The 21,032-nt window shown below is 40.8% G+C and overlaps 1 protein-coding gene across 3 annotated transcripts in view; it reads left to right on the top strand.

Annotated features, from left to right (window-relative positions):
• The window catches only part of LOC120055476 (potassium channel subfamily T member 2-like), a 63,576-nt gene that overhangs the window by 6,402 nt on the left and 36,142 nt on the right, over positions 1-21,032 (top strand). For 2 of the 3 annotated variants that reach the window (XM_039003337.1, XM_039003336.1), the window contains exons 9-15: positions 8,146-8,326; positions 9,010-9,174; positions 9,425-9,561; positions 9,845-9,908; positions 16,505-16,613; positions 16,844-16,952; positions 17,240-17,389. In XM_039003337.1, coding sequence (XP_038859265.1) covers positions 8,146-8,326; positions 9,010-9,174; positions 9,425-9,561; positions 9,845-9,908; positions 16,505-16,613; positions 16,844-16,952; positions 17,240-17,389 — 915 coding nt within the window. The remainder of the gene's footprint in view (positions 1-8,145; positions 8,327-9,009; positions 9,175-9,424; positions 9,562-9,844; positions 9,909-16,504; positions 16,614-16,843; positions 16,953-17,239; positions 17,390-21,032) is intronic. The other variant, XM_039003338.1, reaches the window with a different exon arrangement.

Genomic DNA, 21,032 nt, shown 5'->3' with positions numbered 1-21,032 from the left:
CAATTACTACTAGATCCTGTAAAATGTATTTTTAAGGAAAGTTGAAGGCAAATATTCCAAAGAACCTACCCTGCACTCAACAGACAGTATTTCACTGTGTTTATTCACATTGCCTAGAACATTAAATATCCCACTGGGCACAGATGTCAATTCAACGTCTATCCACATTGGTTCAACGTAATTTTGTTGAAATTACGTTAAAAAAACATTGACTGAACTAGTGTGTGCCCAGTGGGATCATGGTTTATTTTGTTTTTAAGGTATAATGCTAGCACGACGTTGCCGTTGCTTTTCGTGATGGTAATAGAATGATGTCACAATACTGAATTGGTTTGTTATTGGTCAATAGACAGCTAGTCAGTAGACAGTTAGTCGAATGACCAGATGGAAGTGAAATGGAAGGACAAGGATTAGCTATGTTATCTAAGGTAGGGGTCCCCAATCTAGGGGCAACATTTTGTGTAGGGGCGTGGGACCTTCCTTGATTTGAGGGTTAAAAAAATATATATTTTTACAATTTACAATTGTTAATACCTAAAACATTAATCTGTTATGCTTTAGGCTAGAAACAAGTGGTAAAATGCCCGCGGACGACTCGACTCTGATGCACATGGGAATATCTTTGGTTTGTCTCTATGGCTTTCAGAAGATCAAATCAAATCAAATTTTATTTGTCACATACACATGGTTAGCAGATGTTAATGCGAGTGTAGCGAAATGCTTGTGCTTCTAGTTCCGACAATGCAGTAATAACCAACAAGTAATCTAACCTGAGCTACAACCTAAAGTTGAGATGTCAAACAAATTGGACTTTGCTTGGGAAGTAATCTTCTAATCTTCTAATGTGAAATAAAGTCATCCCATATGAAAAAAACTGTATAAAAAGTCATATGTAGCACATTTGCGTCTTTGCTCAAATGCATGTAATGCCTTAAAATGTATTCTGAGGACTTTATTAGTCATGAATGTGTCTGTTTTTTATGGACGTGTTTTTCTATCTGCTTGCATTTTGTATTTACAGTACCTTTGGAAAGTTTTCAGACCCCTTGACTTTTTCCACATTTTGTTACATTACAGCCTTATTCTAAATGGATTCAATAAAAAACAATTCCTCGGCAATCTATACACAATACCCCACAATGACGAAGTGAAAACAGGTTCAGACATTTTTGCACATTTATAAAAAATTAACAGAAATACCTTATTTACATAAGTATTCAGACCCTTTGCTATGAGACTCGAAATTGAGCTCAAGTGCATTCTGTTTCCATTGATCATCCTTGATGTTTCTACAACTTGATTGGAGTCCACCTGTGGTAAATTCAACAGATTGGACATGATTTGGAAAGGCACACACCTGTCTATATAAGGTCCCACAGTTGACAGTGCATGTCAGAGCAAAAATGAAGCCATGACGTCGAAGGAATTGTCCTTGAATCTCTGAGACAGGATTGTGTCGAGGAACAGATCTGGGGAAGGGTACCAAAAAATGTCTGCAGCATTGAAGGTCCCCAAGAACACAGTGGCCTCCATCATTCTTAAATGGAAAAAGTCCAACAGGACAATGACCCGAAGAACACAGCCAAGACAATGCTGGAGTGGCTTCGGGATAAGTCTTTGAATGTCCTTGAGTCCATGCACTGTGTCATGGAAATTCAGTACTGAGAGAGACTTGGTCATTTCTTCAAACAACCATCTTTATTTAATAGTGATTTATTATTGCAATAATGAGTCTGGTCGTCCCCACACCCTTGAGTGTTGGACCGAGTAACCTAACCTTTATACAAATGCAGAGTACTATATATAGCGGACATTAACAATGCTCAATCATGGTTGGTTCAACCCGCCTCTTGCAGACCAAGGGGCCTCATAAGCCACTCTGGGTTCATCCTGTCATTATCTGCACGTGGGTTGTTGTCTACAGTTTGCAACTGCACATGGGAACAAAGATCATACTTTTTGTAGAAATGTCCTCTGGTCTGATGAAACAGAAATAGAATGAACTCTGGGTTCATCCTGTCATTATCTGCACGTGGGTTGTTGTCTTAAGCCCACCCTCGCTTAGTTTCCCAGATGCGAGGATGATTTTGAGACAATGAGGGATTGTTCTACTCCTAAGCTTTCTCTAGTAAAACACATTCTTGTCTATAAGATGCAGTCTTTAACTCATTTGTAAGCTCAAGCCATCTCCAGTGACCATACTGTACGCCCAAATTAGCTGCAGGGAACGAGAATGGAGCCCATGAAAACACAGACACTAGTAGGACAGATCTCTTACTATTAGTTAAATATGAATTGTTAAACATTAATATCAAATAGATCAGTTAAATACAGTTGAAGTCGGAAGTTTACATACACTTAGGTTGGAGTCATTAAAACTATTTTTTAACCACTCCACAAATTTGTTGTTACAACCAAATTTGTTGTTCACAACCATTAAACACTAACTGTTTTAAAGTCACCATTGGCATCATGGTGAAATCCCTGAGCAGTTTCCTTCCTTTTCGGCAACTGAGTTAGGAAGGGCTCCTGTATCCCCCCCAAAATAATCTACAGTTGAAGTCGAAAGTTTACATACACTTAGGTTGGAGTCATTAAAACTTGTTTTTCAACCACTCCACAAATTCTTTGTTAACAAACTATAGTTTTGGCAAGTTGGTTAGGACATCTACTTTGTGCATGACACAAGTAATTTTTCCAACAATTGTTTACAGACAGATTATTTCACTTATAATTCACTGTACCACAATTCCAGTGGGTCAGAAGTTCACAAACACTAAATTGACTGTGCCTTTTAACAGCTTGGAAAATTCCAGAAAATTATGTCATGGCTTTAGAAGCTTCTAATAGGCTAATTGACATACTTTTTGTCAATTGGAGGTGTACCTGTGGATGTATTTCAAGGCCTACCTTCAAACTCTCTTTGCTTGACATCATGGGAAAATTAAAAGAAATCAGCCAAGACCTCAGAAAAGAAATTGTAGACCTCCACAAGTCTGGTTCATCCTTGGGAGCAATTTCCAAAAGCCTGAAGGCACCACGTTCATCTGTACAAACAATCGTACTCAAGTATAAACACCATGGGACAACGCAGCTGTCATACCGCTCAGGAAGGAGATGCGTTCTGTCTCTGAGAGATGCACGTACTTTGGTGCAAAAAGGGAAAATCAATCCCAGAACAGCAGCAAAGGCCCTTGTGAAGATGCTGGAGGAAACAGATACAAAAGTATCTATATCCACAGTAAAACGAGTCCAATATCAACATAACCTGAAAGGCCGCTCAGCAAGGAAGAAGCCACTGCTCCAAAACCGCCATAAAAAAGCCAGACTACAGTTTGCAACTGCACATGGGAACAAAGATCATACTTTTTGTAGAAATGTCCTCTGGTCTGATGAAACAGAAATAGAACTGTTTGGCTATAATGACCATTGTTATGTTTGGAGGAAAAAGTGGGAGGCTTGCAAGCCGAAGAACACCATCCCAACTGTGAAGCACAGGGGTGGCAGCATCATGTTGTAGGGGTGCTTTGCTGCAGGAGGGACTGGTGCACTTCACAAAATAGATGGCTTCATGAGGAAGTAAAATTATGTAGATATATTGAAGCTACATCTCAAGACATCAGTCAGGAAGTTAAAGCTTGGTCGCAAATGAGTTTTCCAAATGAACAATGGCCTCAAGCATACTTCAAAAGTTGTGGCAAAATGGGTTAAAAAGTCAAGGTATTGGAGTGGCCATCACAAAGCCAAACCTCAATCTTATAGAAAATCTGTGGGCAGAACTGAAAAAGCGTGTGTGAGGAGGAATGGGCCAAAATTCACCCAACTTATTGTGGGAAGCTTGTGGAAGGCTTCCCAAAACGTTTGACCCTGCTGGTGATAGGGAAGTCAGGCGCAGGAGAGTGAACTTGGTATAAACGGAGCCGTTTAATAAATATTCAAAAAACTCCGGAAACCAAAATATACAAAATAAAATAAGAGGGTGCAAAACCCGTCGCACACCAGAACATACAACATACACCAATACATACAACAAACAATCACCGACAAGGACATAAGGGGAAACAGAGGGTTAAATACACAACATGTAATTGATGGGATTGGAACCAGGTGTGATGGAAGACAAGACAAAACCAATGGAAAATGAAAAATGGATCAGTGATGGCTAGAAGGTCGGTGACGTCGACCGCCGAACACCGCCCGAACAAGGAGGGACCGACTTCGGTGGAAGTCGTGACAGACCCAAGTTAAACAATTTAAAGGCAATGCTTGCAAATACTAATTGAGTGTATGTAAACGTCTGACCCACTGGGAATGTGATGAAAGAAATAAAAGCCGAAATAAATCATTCTCTCTACTATTATTCTGACATTTCACATTCTTAAAATAAAGTGGGGATCCTAACTGACCTAAAACAGGGAATTTTTATTAGGATTAAATGTCAGGAATTGTGAAAAACGGAGTTTAAATGTATTTGGCTAAGGTGTATGTAAACTTCCGACTTCAACTGTACATACTGTTTCTACCACAACTGTCAACTGTGGGACCTTATATAGACAGCTGTGTGCCTTTCCAAATCATGTCCAATCAATTGAATTTACTACAGGTGGACTCTTATCATGTTGTAGAAACATCTCAAGGATGATCAATGGAAACAGGATTCACCTGGCTCAATTTCGAGTCTCATTGCAAAGGGTCTGAATACTTATGTAAATAAGGTATTTGTGTTTTTTTATTTGTAATACCTTTGTAAAAATGTCTGAAAACCTGTTTTCACTTTGTCATTCTGGAGTATTGTGTGTAGTTTGATGAGAAGTAAAAAACATTATAATCAATTTAAAAATAAGTCTGTAACGTAACAACATGTGGGAAAAGTCAAGGGGTATGAATACTTTCCGAATGCCATATTCCATAATATATTTTGGAATGTATTTCAAATCGATTAAATATACAGTACCTGTCAAAAGTTTGAACACCTACTCATTGAATGTTTTTTCTTTATTTTTACTATTTTCTACATTGTAGAATAATAGTGAAGGGATCAAAATTATGAAATAACATCTATGATATCATGTAGTAACCAAAAAAGTGTTAAACAAATCAAAATATATGTTATATTTGAGATTCTTCAAAGGAGCCACGCTTTGCCTTGATGACAGCTTTTCACAATCATGACATTCTCTCAACCAGCATCATGATGTAGTCACCTGGAATGCATTTCAATTAACAGGTGTGCCATTTTAAAGTTAATTTGAGGAATTTCTTTCATTTTTAATGCGTTTGAAGAAATCAGTTATGTTGTGACATGGTAGGGCAGGTATACAGATGATAGCCCTGTTTGGTAAAAGACCAAGTCCATATTAATGCAAGAACAGCTCAAATAATCAAAGAGAAACGACAGTCCATCATTACTTTAAGACGTGAAGGTCAGTCAATTCGGAAAATTTCAAGTTTCATCAAGTGCAGTCGCAAAAACCATCAAGGGCTATGATGAATCTGGCTCTCATGAGGACCGCCACAGGAAAGGAAGACCCAGAGTTATCTCTGCTGCAGAGGATAAGGGGAGGCAGGTAGCCTAGTGGTTAGAGCGTTGGGCCAGTAACCGAAAGGTTGATGGATTGAATCCCCAAGGTGACAAGGTAAATATCTGTCGTTCTGCCCCTGAACAAGGCAGTTAACCCACTGTTCCTAGGCTGTAATTGTAAATAAGAATTTGTTCTTAACTGACTTGCCTAGCTAAATAAAAAAAAGTTCATTAGAGTTAACTGCACCTCAGATTGCAGCCCAAATAAATACATCACAGAGTTCAAGTAACAGACACATTTCAACATCAACTGTTCAAAGGAGTCTGTGTGGATCTGGCCTTCATGGTCGAAATGCTGCAAAGAAACCACTACTAAAGGACACCAATAATAAGAGACTTGCTTGGGCCAAGAAACATAAGCAAAGGACATTAGACCGGTGGAAATCTGTCCTTTGGTCTGATGAGTCCAAATTTTTGATTTTTAGTTCCAACCACTTTGTCCTTGTGAGATGCAGAGTAGGTGAACGGATGTTCTCCGCATGTGTGGTTCCCACCGTGAAGCATGGAGGAGGTGGTGTGATGGTGTGGGGGTGCATTACTGGTGACACTGTCGCTGATTTATTTAGAATTCAAGGCACACTTAACCAGCATGGCTACCACAGCATTTTGCAGTGATATGCCATACCATCTGGTTTGTGCTTAGTGGGACTATCACCTCCAGGCTGTGTAAGGGCTATTTCACCAAGGAGAGTGATGGAGTGCTGAATCAGATGACCTGGCCTCCATAATCACTCGACCTCAACCTAATTGAGATGGTTTGGGATGAGTTGGACCGCAGAGTGAAGGAAAAGCAGCCAACAAGTGCTCAGCATACGTGGGAACTCCTTCAAGACTATTGGAAAATCATTCCAGGTGAAGCTGGTTGAGAGAATGCCAAGAGTGTGCAAAGTTGTCATCAAGGCAAAGGGTGGCTACTTTGAAGAATCAAAAAATATATGTTGATTTGTTCAACACTTTTTAGGTTACTATATGATTCCATATGTGTTATTTCATAGTTTTGATGTCTTCACTATTATTCTTCAATGTAGAAAGTAGTAAAATAAAGAAAATCCCTGGAATGAGTAGGTAATGGCCTTGGGGTAATGGCCGCTAAGTGATCTCAGTTCTGCCTTTTGCTGCCCTGCCCATAATGTGTGTGTGTGTGTGTGTGTGTGTGTGTGTGTGTGTGTGTGTGTGTGTGTGTGTGTGTGTGTGTGTGTGTGTGTGTGTGCGTGTGTGTGCGTGTGCGTGTGTGTGTGCGAACGTAGTGTTTTTTTCGCTGTCCCTCTATGGTCATAAAGTGATACTCATGATGATGGTCACACAAGCACGTGCGTACACACCCTTGTCTGGTAGTCCGTCAGTTATCAGTTCTCAAAACAACATATATGTTATAGATGATATTTAGATGTATTTAAAAAGATATTAAATGAAATCATGTTGAGACACACTAATGTCTGTGTAGACAGAATATTCCTCTTAAGGTCTGTTTGTCCTGGCTGGTAAATGCAGGTTTACTGGAATGACGACATTGCTCCATGTAACCGTTCCTCTAAAAAATAAGAATAGAACACACTCTTTCAGTTGGCCAAGTTTTACTAATCGATGTATTGGACCAGTGGGATCACAGGTTAAGCTACTTCCAATGTCAATACATGACTGACCACAACATTCAACAAAAAAACTGATAGGATGGATACTATGTATTCATTCAAGAATTGAAAAAATAAGTTTCCATAAAATGCAGAGCATTTTTGTTAATAAATACATCCTCAGATATATTTGAGGGCATACAGTATATCGATCATCATTAACAATAAAAAAATCGAAACAAATCACATTCATTTGGTCACAAACAGATGGTTAGCAGATGTTAATGCGAGTGTAGCGAAATGCTTGTGCTTCTAGTTCCGACAGTGCAGTAATATCTAACAAGTAATCTAACAATTCCACAACAACTCCCTAATACACACCAATCTAGTAAAGGGATGGAATAAGTATATGTACATATAAATATATCGATGAGCGATATATGTTACAAAGAGATTTCAGGATATACGCCTGGCTTTGGGGAGTTCAGTTGAAAGTCTTGTAGGTTTATGTTTCTTCTCGACTAAAACCTTATGGGCCGGTTTCCCGGAGACAGATTAAGTTTAGTCCCGGTCCAAAAAGCTCAATGAGAATTTCAATTGAAAGTGCTTTTTAGTCAAGGAGTAACATTCAAGGAGTAACAGTAACAACTGTTCAGAAAACTGGCCCTATGTGCAGTACCAATAGTTTTTCTTGACCATCTGCCTTAGTTAAAGGTTAAAGGACCCAGTGTTTTTCCTGGTTTGGTCATGTGGTCTGGAAAAAGTCTTGGCCCTACTTCATATGTTTCAGTGTAGACACCAAGGGCTGATTTCCCCAACACAGACTAAGTCTAGTCCTGGACTAAAACACAAACTCAATGTAGAACCTCAAATGAAAATCCTTAAAAATCAAAGACTTGGCTTAATCTGTGTCTGGTAAACTGTCCCCAAACGATGCAATGACACCACTCCCTTCACAACCTCTGTGTTACTGCTTCCCTGTATCCCTGGTAGTATCTGTGGAATCCAGCACCTGGAGCGGGCGGGCAAGAATCTGACGTTGTTCGACTCCTGGTACTTCTGTGTTGTCACGTTCTCCACAGTGGGTTACGGCGACGTCACGCCCAACGTGTGGCCCTCCAAGCTGCTGGTGATCATCATGATCTCAGTGGCCCTTGTGGTGCTGCCCATTCAGGTGAGAGAGTTGGCCAAAAACACACACACACATTGCACCGCACATACAGACAGACAGACACACACAAAATTACCACACTGCTTGCTAAAGGGAAATCATCTGGACTAATGTCTGGACATCTAGGAAATGGCACATCGATAGAACACATGCGAGTAGGGAGTCAGCTGAACTAGACGGTGCATAATCATGCTCGGGGAATTGTAGAGGCATTGGTAGGCCAAAAGTATCCCTACTGCTGCTGTTCTGCCATTCTCCCTGTAAACATATTGCCTCAATGAAGACAACACCATTTACTGTGGCCTTTTTTTATGGACACAATTTCAATGTTCTGTTGAAGCAGCTTTTTTCTAGTACTAGTCCAGGAGACCCAAAGGGTTTGCAGGCTTTTGTACCAGCTAGCTGGAATAACACACCTGACTTGATGATTAGTTGACTGTACGACTCAGGCGTGTTGGTACTGGGCTGGAGAAAATAATAGCTCAATGGGACCAGCATGGAAGAACACAGCGATTAAAAGATAAATGCTTTATTCTATATTACGAAATGTGTCGGATTGGGTGAACTGTACGCATTTAGCCATGCATTTAGCCATGCATTTAGCCTATTGGATTGATTTGAGCATTTGTTTTGCACAACATGAGCAGTATTAGTAAGGTGTGCCTGTGCTGGGCGCTATTGGTCAGTTTGAGCAGCTGGCCTACCTGTGGATGGAGAGACAGAAGTCGGGGGGGAACTACAGCCGTCACCGCGCCCAGACGGAGAAACATGTGGTGCTGTGTGTCAGCTCCCTCAAGATAGACCTCCTGATGGACTTCCTCAATGAGTTCTACGCCCACCCCGGGCTGCAGGTGTGTGTGTGTTGGTATGTGCGTGCATGCATGCGTGTGGGTGGGTTATTGAGTTGGTGTGTGCGTGTGTGTATGCTTGGGTCTTGTTCATTCAGGCGCATAACAGGAAAGGTTTTAAAACACTTGGCAACAAATGTGCATTACTTATTGGACAAGTCCAGGTAGTCCCTCCCTGTTTAAGTCCGTTTTCGTCTATTTGGTGTCGAATGAACACGACCCAGGCTGTTCCTCTGTGTTCCTCCCCATTCAGGACTACTACGTCATCATCCTGTGTCCGACAGAGATGGACCCCCAGGTTCGTCGGGTCCTCCAGATCCCCCTGTGGTCACAGCGTGTCATCTACCTCCAGGGTTCAGCCCTCAAAGACCAGGATCTCATTCGGGCCAAGTGAGTCATCAACACTAAGGGCTGCGTCTCATTCCGCTAAAATAGTTTCCTCTCTTTGGATCTTTGGTCTCCTTTCCTTCAACTGCACTGATGTGGAAGAGCTGGACTGGTAAAAACCAATAGTGAATAGGCAATAGGCATCCACCATATTGCTTTCCTTTCACCTCTCCTTTGTTTAAGATGAGTGTGGGTAGGTATACAGTTGGAGAGGAGATGAGAGGAAGCCACTGTAGAGTATTGAGATGTTACCACTTAGTATTGAATGGCTGTCCTTCTTTTCCAGACTGGACAATGCCGAGGCTTGTTTCATCCTAAGCAGTCGCTGTGAGGTGGACCGCACTGCCGCAGTACGTACACTTGCTACTATTACCACTACAACAAGTGTTAAATCAGTGGCAGACTGGGACCAAGAGACCAGCCCACTGGCCTAAGGAGTGACCAGCCCACCAGGCATTTGTCCAAACTATCAGAACTCAGCATAAGACCCAGATGCAGACAGCCAGAGTCACAGATGTGTATTGACCCAAAAACAGGGGGCAGGCAAAAGACAGGTCAAAGGCAGGTAGAGGTCCGTAATCCAAGGCAGAGTCAATAAGGTACAGAACAGCAGGCAGGCTCGGGGTCAGGACAGGCAGAGGTTCATAAACAGGTCAGAGTCAGGCAGGTACAGAATGGCAGGTAGGCTCGGGGTCAGGGCAGGCAGAATGGTCAGAACTGGGGAAACTAGGGAACAGAACTTGAGCAAGCAGGGAGATGGGAAAACGCACTGGTAGGCCCTGACAAGATGAACTGGCATCAGACAGAGAACACAGGTATAAATACACTGGGGATAATAAGGAAGATGGGTGATACCTGGAGAGGGGTGGAGACAAGCACAAAGACAGATGAAACAGATCAGGGTGTGACACAGACTTTTTGTGTTAGATTGAGGTTAAATTCATATTTTGTTCATTGCTGAATATTCGTAAACAAAACTTGCTGATACCCAAGGCATTTTAGCCAGTGTACAGTAATATTATTAGATCATTTTAGTTTCGGCTAGTCTGATTATTAAAAGTACAGATTTTTCCTCTATTTGCCCACACCAGTAGACCATTTGTATGTTGTTCTCTCTGGCAGAGTTCAGTCAGAACTATACTTCTAGTGAGTGTAGGGTATATAAACTGAAAGAAATACATGAAGTGGCTTGTAAGACCAGGCTAGAGTGGAGTTGTATTCACATCCACTTCCTTATGTCTGGAACACAGGCTTCCAGGGAGAAGAATTTTGGGCTTCACCATGTACAGTGGCGTGTCGTCCGCATAGCAGTGAAAGTTAACATTATGTTTCCGAATGACATCACCAATAGGTAGGATATATATAGTGAAAACAATAGTGGTCCTAAAACGGAGCCTTGAGGAACACCAACATTTACAGTTGATTTGTCAGAGTACAAACCATCTACAGAGACAAACTGATATCTTTCTGACAGATAAGATCTAAACCAGTCCAGAACTTGTCCGTGTAGACCAATTTGGGTTTCCAATCTCACCAAAAGAATGTGGTGATCGATGGTATCAAAAGCAACACGAAGGTTTAGGAGCACGAGGACAGATGCAGAGCCTCGGTCTGACGCCATTAAAAGGTAATTTACCACCTTCACTAGTGCAGTCTCAGTGCTATGATGGGGTCTAAAACCAGACTGAATTGTTTAGTATACATTGTTTGTCTTCAGGAAGGCAGTGAGTTGCTGCGCAACAGCTTTTTCAAAATGTTTTGAGAGGAATGGGAGATTCGATATAGGCCGATAGTTTTTTATATTTTCTGGGTCAAGGTTTGTCTTTTTCAAGAGAGGCTTTATTACTGCCACTTTTAGTGAGTTTGGTATACATCCAGTGGATAGAGAGCCGTTTATTATGTGTAACATAGGAGGGACAAGCACAGGAAGCAGCTCTTTCAGTAGTTTAGTTGGAATAGTGTCCAGTATGCAGCTTGAAGGTTTAGAGGCCATGATTATTTTCATCAATGTGTCAAGAGATATAGTATTAAAAAACTTGAGTGTCTCCCTTGATCCGAGGTCCTGGCAGTGTTGTGCAGACTCAGGACAACTGAGCTTTGGAAGAATACACAGATTTAAAGAGGAGTCCATAATTTGCTTTCTAATGATCATGATCTTTTTGTCAAAGATATTCATGAATTTATCACTGCCGAAGTGAAAGACATCCTCTCTTGGGGCATGCTGCTTTTTAGTTAGCTTTGCAACGGTATCAAAAATAAATGTTGGATTGTTCTTATTTTCCTCAATTAAGTTGGAAAAATAGGATGATCGAGCAGCAGTGAGGGCTCTTCGATACAGCACGGTACTGTCTTTCCAAGCTAGTCGGAAGACTTCCAGTTTGGTGTGGCGCCATTTCCTTTCCAATTTTCTGGATGTTTGCTTCAGAGGTCGGGTATTTTCTGTATACCAGGGAGCTAGTTTCTTATGACAAATGTTTTTTGTTTTAGGGGTGTGACTGCATCTAAGGTATTACGCAAGGTTAAATTGAGTTCCTCAGTTAGGTGGTTAACTGATTTTTGTACTCTGACGTCCTTGGGTAGGTGGAGGGAGTCTGGAAGGGCATCTAGGAATCTTTAGGTATTCCGAGAATCTATAGCACGGCTTTTGATGATCCTTGGTTGGGGTCTGAGCAGATCATTTGTTGCGATTGCAAACGTAATAAAATGGTGGTCCGATAGTCCAGGATTATGAGGAAAAACATTAAGTTCCACAACATTTATTCCATTGGACAAAACTAGGTCCAAAGTATGACTGTGGCAGTGAGTAGGTCCGGAGACATGTTGGACAAAACCAACTGAGTCGATGATGGCTCCAAAAGCCTTTTTGGAATGGGTCTGAGGACTTTTCCATGTGAATATTAAAGTAAATAAAATTGAAATTATCTGCCATGACTACAAGGTCCGATAGGAATTCAGGGAACTCAGTGAGGAATGCTGTTTATGGCCCAGGAGGTCTGTAAACAGTAGCTATAAAAAGTGATTGAGTAGGCTGCATAGATTTCATGACTAGAAACTCAAAACACGAAAACGCAGTCGTTTTTTTTTTGTAAATTGAAATTTGCTATCGTAAATGTTAGCAACACCTCTGGCTTTGCGGGATGTGCGGGGGATATGGTCACTAGTGTAACCAGGAGGTGAGGCCTCATTTAACATAGTAAATTCATCAGGCTTAAGCCATGTTTCAGTCAGGCCAATCACATCAAGATTATGATCAGTGATTAGTTCATTGACTATAATTGCCTTGGAAGTGAGGGATATAACATTAAGTAGCTCTATTTTGAGATGAGATATCACAATCTCTTTCAATAATGACAGGAACGGAGGAGGTCTTTATTCCAATGAGATTGCTAAGGCGAGCACCGCCATGTTTAGTTTTGCCCAACCTAGGTCGAGGCACGGACACGGTCTCAATGGAGATAGCTGAGCTGACTACACTGACTATGCTAGTGGCAGACTCCACTAAGCTGACAAGCTGGCTAACAGCCTGCTGCCTGGCCGGCACCCTATCTGATTGTGGAGCTTGGGGAGTTAGAGCCCTGTCTATGTTCGTAGATAAGATGAGAGCACCCCTCCAGCTGGGATGGAGTCTGTCACTCCTCAGCAGGCCAGGCTTGGTCCTGTTTGTGGTTGAGTCCCAGAAAAAGGGCCAATTATCTATACATTTTATATTTTGGGAGGGGCAGAAAACAGTTTTCAACCAGCGATTGAGTTGTGAGACTTTGCTCATCACTCCCCCTAACTGGGAGGGGGCCAGAGACAATTACTCAATGCAGACACGTCTTTCTAGCTGATTTACACGCTGAAGCTATGTTGAGCTTGGTGACCTCTGACTGTTTCATCTTAAACATCGTTGGTGCCGACGTGGATAACGATATCCCTATACTCTCTACACTCACCAGTTTTAGCCTTAGCCAGCACCATCTTCAGATTAGCCTTAACGTCGGTAGCCCTGCCCCCTGGTAAACAGTGTATGATCACTGGATGATTCGTTTTCAGTCTAATACTGCATGTAATGGAGTCGCCAATGACTAGGGTTTTCAATTTGTCAGAGCTAATGGTGGGAGACTTCGATGTCTCAGACCCTCGGACTCCGACCTGTTGCTTAATGGGGAGAACCTGTTGAAAGTTTCTGTCGGCTGAATGAGCGACACCGGTTGAGCATTCCTACCAGAAGCCATGAGAAAATTGTCCGGCTGCGGGGACTGTGCGTGGGGATTTATACTACTATCTGTACTTATTGGTGGCACAGACACTGTTTCATCCTTTCCTACACTTAAATTACCCTTGCCTAACGATTGCGTCTGAATCTGGGCTTGCAGCAAAGCTATCCTCGCCATAAGGCAATCGTTCCCCTGTAAATTATGAGTACAGCGACTGCAATTAGAAGGCATAATGTTATTGTTACTACTTAGCTTTGGCTGGTGGAGGTCCTGACGAACCACGTCCAGATAAAGCGTCCGGGGTGAAAAAGTTGAATGAAAGAAGTCGAGCGAGGGAATAAATAAAAATATAAAACGGTAATTAAAAAATTTAAACCGTAAAGTTGGCAGGTAGCGAAGTAAGGTTAGCAACTTAGCAACAAACCGCACAGCAGCACGTAAACAAGTCTACAAGTTGAAACATGCTGAAACATGAGGTGATGGCATCGAATTAATGGCATGACAATGGGCCTCAGGATCTTGTCACGGTATGTCTGTGCATTCAAATTGCCATCGATAAAATGCAATTGTGTTCATTGTCCGTAGCTTATGCCTGCCCGTACCATAACCCTACCGTCACCATGGGGCACTCTGTTCACAATGTTGACATCAGCAAACCACTCTCCCACACGACACCATACACGCTGTCTGCCATCTGCACCGTACAGTTGAAACCGGGATTCATCTGTGAAGAGCACACTTCTCCAGCGTGCCAGTGGCCATTGAAAGTGAGCATTTCACCACTGAATTTGGTTACGACGCCGAACTGCAGTCAGGTCAAGACCCTGGTGAGGACAATGAGCATGCAGATGAGCTTCCCTGAGACAGTTTCTGACAGGTTGTGCAGAAATTCTTCGGTTGAGCAAACCCACAGTTTCATCAGCTGTCCGGGTGGCTGGTCTCAGACGATCCCGCATGTGAAGTAGCCAGATGTGGAGGTCCTGGCCTGGTGTGGTTAATCGTGGTCTGCGGTTGTGAGGCTGGCTGAACTTACTTCCAAATTCTCTAAAACGATGTTGGAGGTGGCTTACGGTAGAGAAATTAACATTCAATTCTCTGGCAACAGCTCTGGTAGACATTCCTGCAGTCAGCATGGCAATTGCACGCTCACTCAACACTTGAGAAATCTGTGGCATTGTGTTCTTTGACCAAACTGCAGTAGCCTTTTATTGTCCCCAGCACAAGGTGCACCTGTGTTAAAACCATGCTGTTTAATCAGCTTCTTGATATGCCGCACCTGTCAGGTTGATGGATTATCTTGGCAAAGCAGATATGCTCACTAACAGGTATGTAAACATATTTGTGCACAACATTTGAGAGAAATAAGCTTTTTGTGCATATGGGAACATTTCTGTGATCTTTTATTTTCAGCTAATGAAACATGAGACCAACACATTTATATTTTTGTTCAGTATGAATCGAGAAACACATCCCAAAATGCTAACGAAATTAGCCCTTGACCATTTAATAGTACTATAAAACAAAGCAAAAAAAAGTTTGGAGATTTGTATTACATATTTCAATAATCTAAAGTTCGATTTAAACAATTAAGTCGTTTAAACACTTGTTGGACAATAACTGTAAAAATGAAATGCCTTTTATGGTGTCTGATGGAAATGACATAAATCCAGTTAGTTGCATGTTATGATAAAAAATAACAAAACATTTATTTATTTATTTTAATTTTTTTCCCATTGCGTGATAGCTGAAACTTTAATATTAAGACAAATATTTGTGGGGGAAAAGTTGAGATGAGTACCGTCTTTCAAGAATCCCTGGGCTCTATAAAAGCAACATTTCCTCTCAGCCTGTCAAAATGTGTAAAATCGAATGAGCTATAATACTATATTTATTATTAGCTATAATACTGCACAATTTTTTCTCTGCCCCATGGAAGGCGGGGGCTTGCTCTGACTTTGGGGGGGGGGGGGGGGCAGCGAAACTGCGCTATGACACTGTTCTGAACATGTCATTATGAGTAGATTCGCATTGAAGAATTCATGAAACCATGCCTCTAATTTCTGATACAGCAGTTTATTCAGTTAAGTAGTGTTCAAGCTGTGCCTGATCTGACTGGTTATAGCATGGTGGAGCTAAAATAAGTTTTATTGCAAATTGAGTTGAAAATACTATGATACACACCGGCAAGAGTATTTATTGCACAAGCTTTGTATGACATCTGACATAAACATACCTCTAATAACAATAATAATAATAATAAATTGCATTTGTAGAGCGCTTTTCATTTATTGAAGTAAATTCCAAAGCTCTTTACATTAAAAGCAACCATTAAAAGAAAAAAAGCTTTAATAAAAGAGTTAAAAACAATAGGCGAGAAATTGAAAGATAGCTAGTAGCACAGTACTATACAAGATGCACAAAATAATGAGGCGACAAGGACAAAACAATAGAACTTAAAACTAACGTATAAGACCAACAAAAGACACCACAAAATGTAGCACAATTAGCGAAAGACAGTTTGAAGAAGTATTTCTTGAGCTCAGACTTAAAGGGAGTGGTGGTCTGGGGCATGCGGAGGTGGAGCGTGAGCTCGTTCCAGAGCCAGGGCCCGAGACCCCAGAATGCTCGGTCACCCATTGTTTTTAGGCGCCAATGTTATAACCACACTGCAGTGCATAAAGCAATGTAACTTTAAACTCTAACAAATGTACATCTGATGTGTTTTTGTTGTCTTGTTTGCCTCCAAGGACCATCAGACAATTCTGCGAGCTTGGGCTGTGAAGGATTTCGCTCCAAAGTGCCCCATTTATGTCCAGATTCTAAAGCCAGAGAATAAATTCCATGTGAAATTTGCAGGTAAAGACGGATGAATGTACTGTTAAGAGACATTTGTTTAGATGATATGGGACCTTGGCATAGATTTTTTGGGAATATCCTGAATTGTGGCCCCAATAATGGGTTAACCCTTCCTTCTCTAGTTTTGTATGTCTATTTTCTCTATGTATTCAGGTTAGTCTCATTGAGTCCCATCTCAGTAATACTCTTTTTAAAACGTAGTCAAATGTTATTATTCTCCTTTGCCTTAGATCATGTTGTGTGTGAGGAGGAATTCAAGTATGCCATGTTGGCCCTGAACTGCATCTGTCCAGCGACCTCCACCCTCATAACCCTACTGGTCCACACTTCACAGGGCCTGTAAGTACACAACCACCCTCCACCCTCATATCTAGTCAACACTTCAATGGTGTACACTCCATAAGATCTGCAAAGTACAGTAGGCAACCCACCAAGTCTCTACCCAAGTCTTTACTCAACCCACCAAGTCTCTACCCAAGTCTTTACATCAAGTCTTCGAAAGGAAAAAATGCTACAGACCCTGTATGTGATACCTGTTGAATTGTCTGCAGCGAAAGCCTAAACTAAACCCAACTAAACGGTTACACTTCATATGAATACCCTCTTCATTACTCCATGTGCTTCAGGGAAGGGCAGCAGTCTCCAGAGCATTGGCACAGGACCTATGGCAAGTGTTCCGGGAACGAGGTTTACAACATCGCCATGAGAGACAGCGTCTTCTTCTCGGAATACATGGGGAAAAGCTTCACCTACACCTCCTTCAAATCGCATAAGAAGTAAGTAGAAAACACCAATACGTTTTAGGGGGGGGGGGGGTCCTAGGGTCAAGGGTCACAGACTTGCCATTAAACAAACCAACTGACAAATGAAGATATTTTCTTGTGATCCCAGATCTAATGGTTAGATTTACTGTGCTATTTCATTTGTATCCATGAGGACGGATATATGGGCTTAAATGCTCAAGAAACACTTTTCACCAACAAATGTTATTTTATTCATCACATGCTTCTTAAACCTCTAACGAGTCACAAACTCGGATCCGGGATCCCCCCCATCAAAAAAGATGACTAGCATAGCCTAGCCTAAAGCCACAGGGATATCATATAATAAAATGTTCATGAAATCACAAGTCCAAGACACCAAATGAAAGATACACATCTTGTGAATCCAGCCATCATTTCTGATTTTTAAAATGTTTTACAGGGAAGACACAATATGTATTTCTATTAGCTAACCACCATAGCAAAAGACACAACTTTTTTTTCTCCACCATTTTTTTCCTGCATAGGTAGCTATCACAAATTCGACCAAATAAAGATATAAATAGTCACTAACCAAGAAATAACTTCATCAGATGACAGTCTGGTAACATTTATTGTATAGCATATGTTTTGTTCGAAAAATGTGCATATTTCAGGTATAAATCATAGTTTTACATTGCAGCCACCATCACAACTCTCACCAAAGCAACTAGAATAACTACAGAGAGCAACGTGAATTACCTAAATACTCATCATAAAACATTTATGAAAAATACACAGCGTACAGCAAATGAAAGACAAAGATCTTGTGAATCCAGCCAATATTTCAGATTCTTTAAGTGTTTTACAGCGAAAACACAATTTAGCATTATATTAGCTTACTACAATAGCCAACCACATGCACGTTAGCGATAGCGAATAAACCAGCAAAAGATATTACATTTTTCACTAACCTTCTCAAAACTTCATCAGATGACAGTCCTATAACATCATATTACACAATACATATATTGTTTGTTCGAAAATGTGCATATTTAGCGGCACAAATCGTGGTTATACAATGAGAATGATAGCCAAGCTGCCAACAAAATGTCGGAAGAAATCTTGGGAGAGGCACCTAATCTAATCAATAACTAATCATAAACTTGACAAAAAAATACAGGTTGGACAGCAAATGAAAGATACATTAGTTCTTAATGCAACCGCTGTGTTAGATTTTTTAAATTAACGTTACTACGACATACAGCGTGCGTTAAAGCGAGACCGCACCAAAATTAACCTTTACCGAACCTCAACCCCGTATCCGGGATCACCCCCCACCCCCCACACACTGATTAGCATAGCTAGCATAGCTTCACAAGTAGATAGTAGCATCTAAATATCATTAAATCACAAGTCCAAGACACCAGATGAAAGATACAGATCTTGTGAATAAAGCCACCATTTCAGATTTTTAAAATGTTTTACAGGGAAGACAAAATATGTAAATCTATTAGCTAAACACGTTAGCAAAATACACCACTATTCTAACTCCATCAGTTTCTTACTCCTTCAGGTGCTATCACCAATTCGGCTCAACTAAGATATTGATAGCCAATAACCTATAAAAAAAACCATCAGATGACAGTCTGATAACATATTCATGGTATAGGATAGTTTTTGTTAGAAAAAAGTGCATATTTCAGGTAGAAATCACAGTTTACAATTGCACCGACCATCACAAATCGACTAGAATTACTAGATAGAGCAACGTGTATGACCAATTTACTCATCATAAAACATTTCATAAAAATAGACAAAGCATAGCAATGGAAAGACCCAGTTCTTGTGATTTCAGACCATATTTCAGATTTTCTAAGCGTTTTTCAGCGAAAACACAATAAATCGATAAGTTAGCATACTACATGTGCAAACGTTACCAGAGCATCGATTCCAGCCAAAGAGCGCTATAACGTCAACATCGCCAAAAGATATTAATTTTTTCACTAACCTTCTCAGAATTCTTCCGATGACACTCCTGTAACATCATTTTACAACATACATATACAGTTTGTTCGAAAAGGTGCATATTTAGCCATACAAAACCGTGGTTACACAATAAAAATACTAGGAAATCAAGCCTCAATATGTCTGACGTCATCTATCAGAGTGATCTAGTTTAATTGAAAGCTAATCATATACTTGACTAAAAAATACAGGGTTGACAGGAATCGAAAGACAAATTAGTTCTTAATGCAACCGCTGATTTACATTTGTAAAATTATCCTTACTTTTCAATACAGGGTTCGCCAAGTGAAGCTACACCAAACAAAATGGCGAAATATGCGTTTAAAATATTTCGACAGAACAACAATTTATCATATTAAATATTGCTTACTATGAGCTGTTCTTCCATCATATTCTTGGGCAATGTATCCTTTCTATGTTATAAACGTCTTTTGGTCGATAGATGTCCTCTGTCCTTCGAAATATCCACTAACGATCGAACGGGACCCAAAAACGTGTCCAAAGTTTCAGAGTGCACAACAAAGAAATTCCTCAAAATCGCACTAAACGGATATAATTTCCTATAAAACGGTTTAAATTAACTACCTTATGATGTTTCTAAGTCCTATATCGAATTAAATTACAGACGGATACATTTCAAGTTGATAACCGAGCCTGTGAAAATGGCGTCCGGAGGTCCCTTCCTGCGTAAGGGCGAGCGTCGAAAGGGGGGCTACTCTCACTCCTTGGTCTTTTATAACCTCTGAGAGCTACGGAGAAGGCCCATTCCACTTCTCATTGGTTACTGACATCCAGGGGAAGGCGGGTGCAGTTCGTGTCGTTCCATAGGATAGACAGAGACCTTAAAAACTGATCTGAAACCAGAGCTTCGCTCTCAGACCTTTCACTGTCTGTCATGGATTTCGCTGTAGAAAGAGTTCTGGGTCACCCACAGACATCATTCCAACTTTGTATGAAACTAGAAAGTGTTTTCTTTCCAATAGAATTAATAATATGCATATTGTACGAGCAAGAATTGAGTACTAGGCAGTTTAATTTGGAGACGACAAAATGCTAATTCGGAACAGCACCCCCTGTAGTCGCAAGAAATTAATGGCGGAATAGTAGTGTAACATTTTTCAACAGAACAACGAATTAACATCATAAATAGTTCTTACTTTTTGATGAGCTTCCATCAGAATCTTGTGCAAGTTGTCCTTTGTCCAGAATCATCGTTGCTCGGTTGTAGATTGTCGTCTTCAACTTAGGAATTAGCAGCAAACATTAGCTATGTGGCCCAGACGTGTCCAACTCTTCATAACGCAGCACAAAGAAAATTCCGAAAATCGCAATATACTGATATAAACTGATATAACTCGGTTTAAAATAACTACATTATGATGTTTTTAACACCTATAACGAATAAAATCAGAGCCGGATATATCTAAGGCCTATAACGAGAGCTTTTCAGAATGCCATCCTGAGGTCTGTCTTGCGCCATGACGAACGTTGAAAAGAGTGCACCCCACGTTCCAAGAGCCTTTATATGGCCTCAGATCTACCTAGCAACCCCATTCCAATTCTCACTGCTTACTGACATCTAGGGGAAATCGTATGCAGTGCATGTCGACTCATAGATTACATGCAAATTAATAAACTGACCCTGGAACAG

This window comes from Salvelinus namaycush, chromosome 11 (genome assembly GCF_016432855.1).
Source record: "Salvelinus namaycush isolate Seneca chromosome 11, SaNama_1.0, whole genome shotgun sequence".
In the NCBI taxonomy this organism is placed as follows: domain Eukaryota; kingdom Metazoa; phylum Chordata; class Actinopteri; order Salmoniformes; family Salmonidae; genus Salvelinus; species Salvelinus namaycush.
Note: the sequence above shows the minus strand (reverse complement) of the source record. Positions and strands in the feature narration are given on the sequence as shown.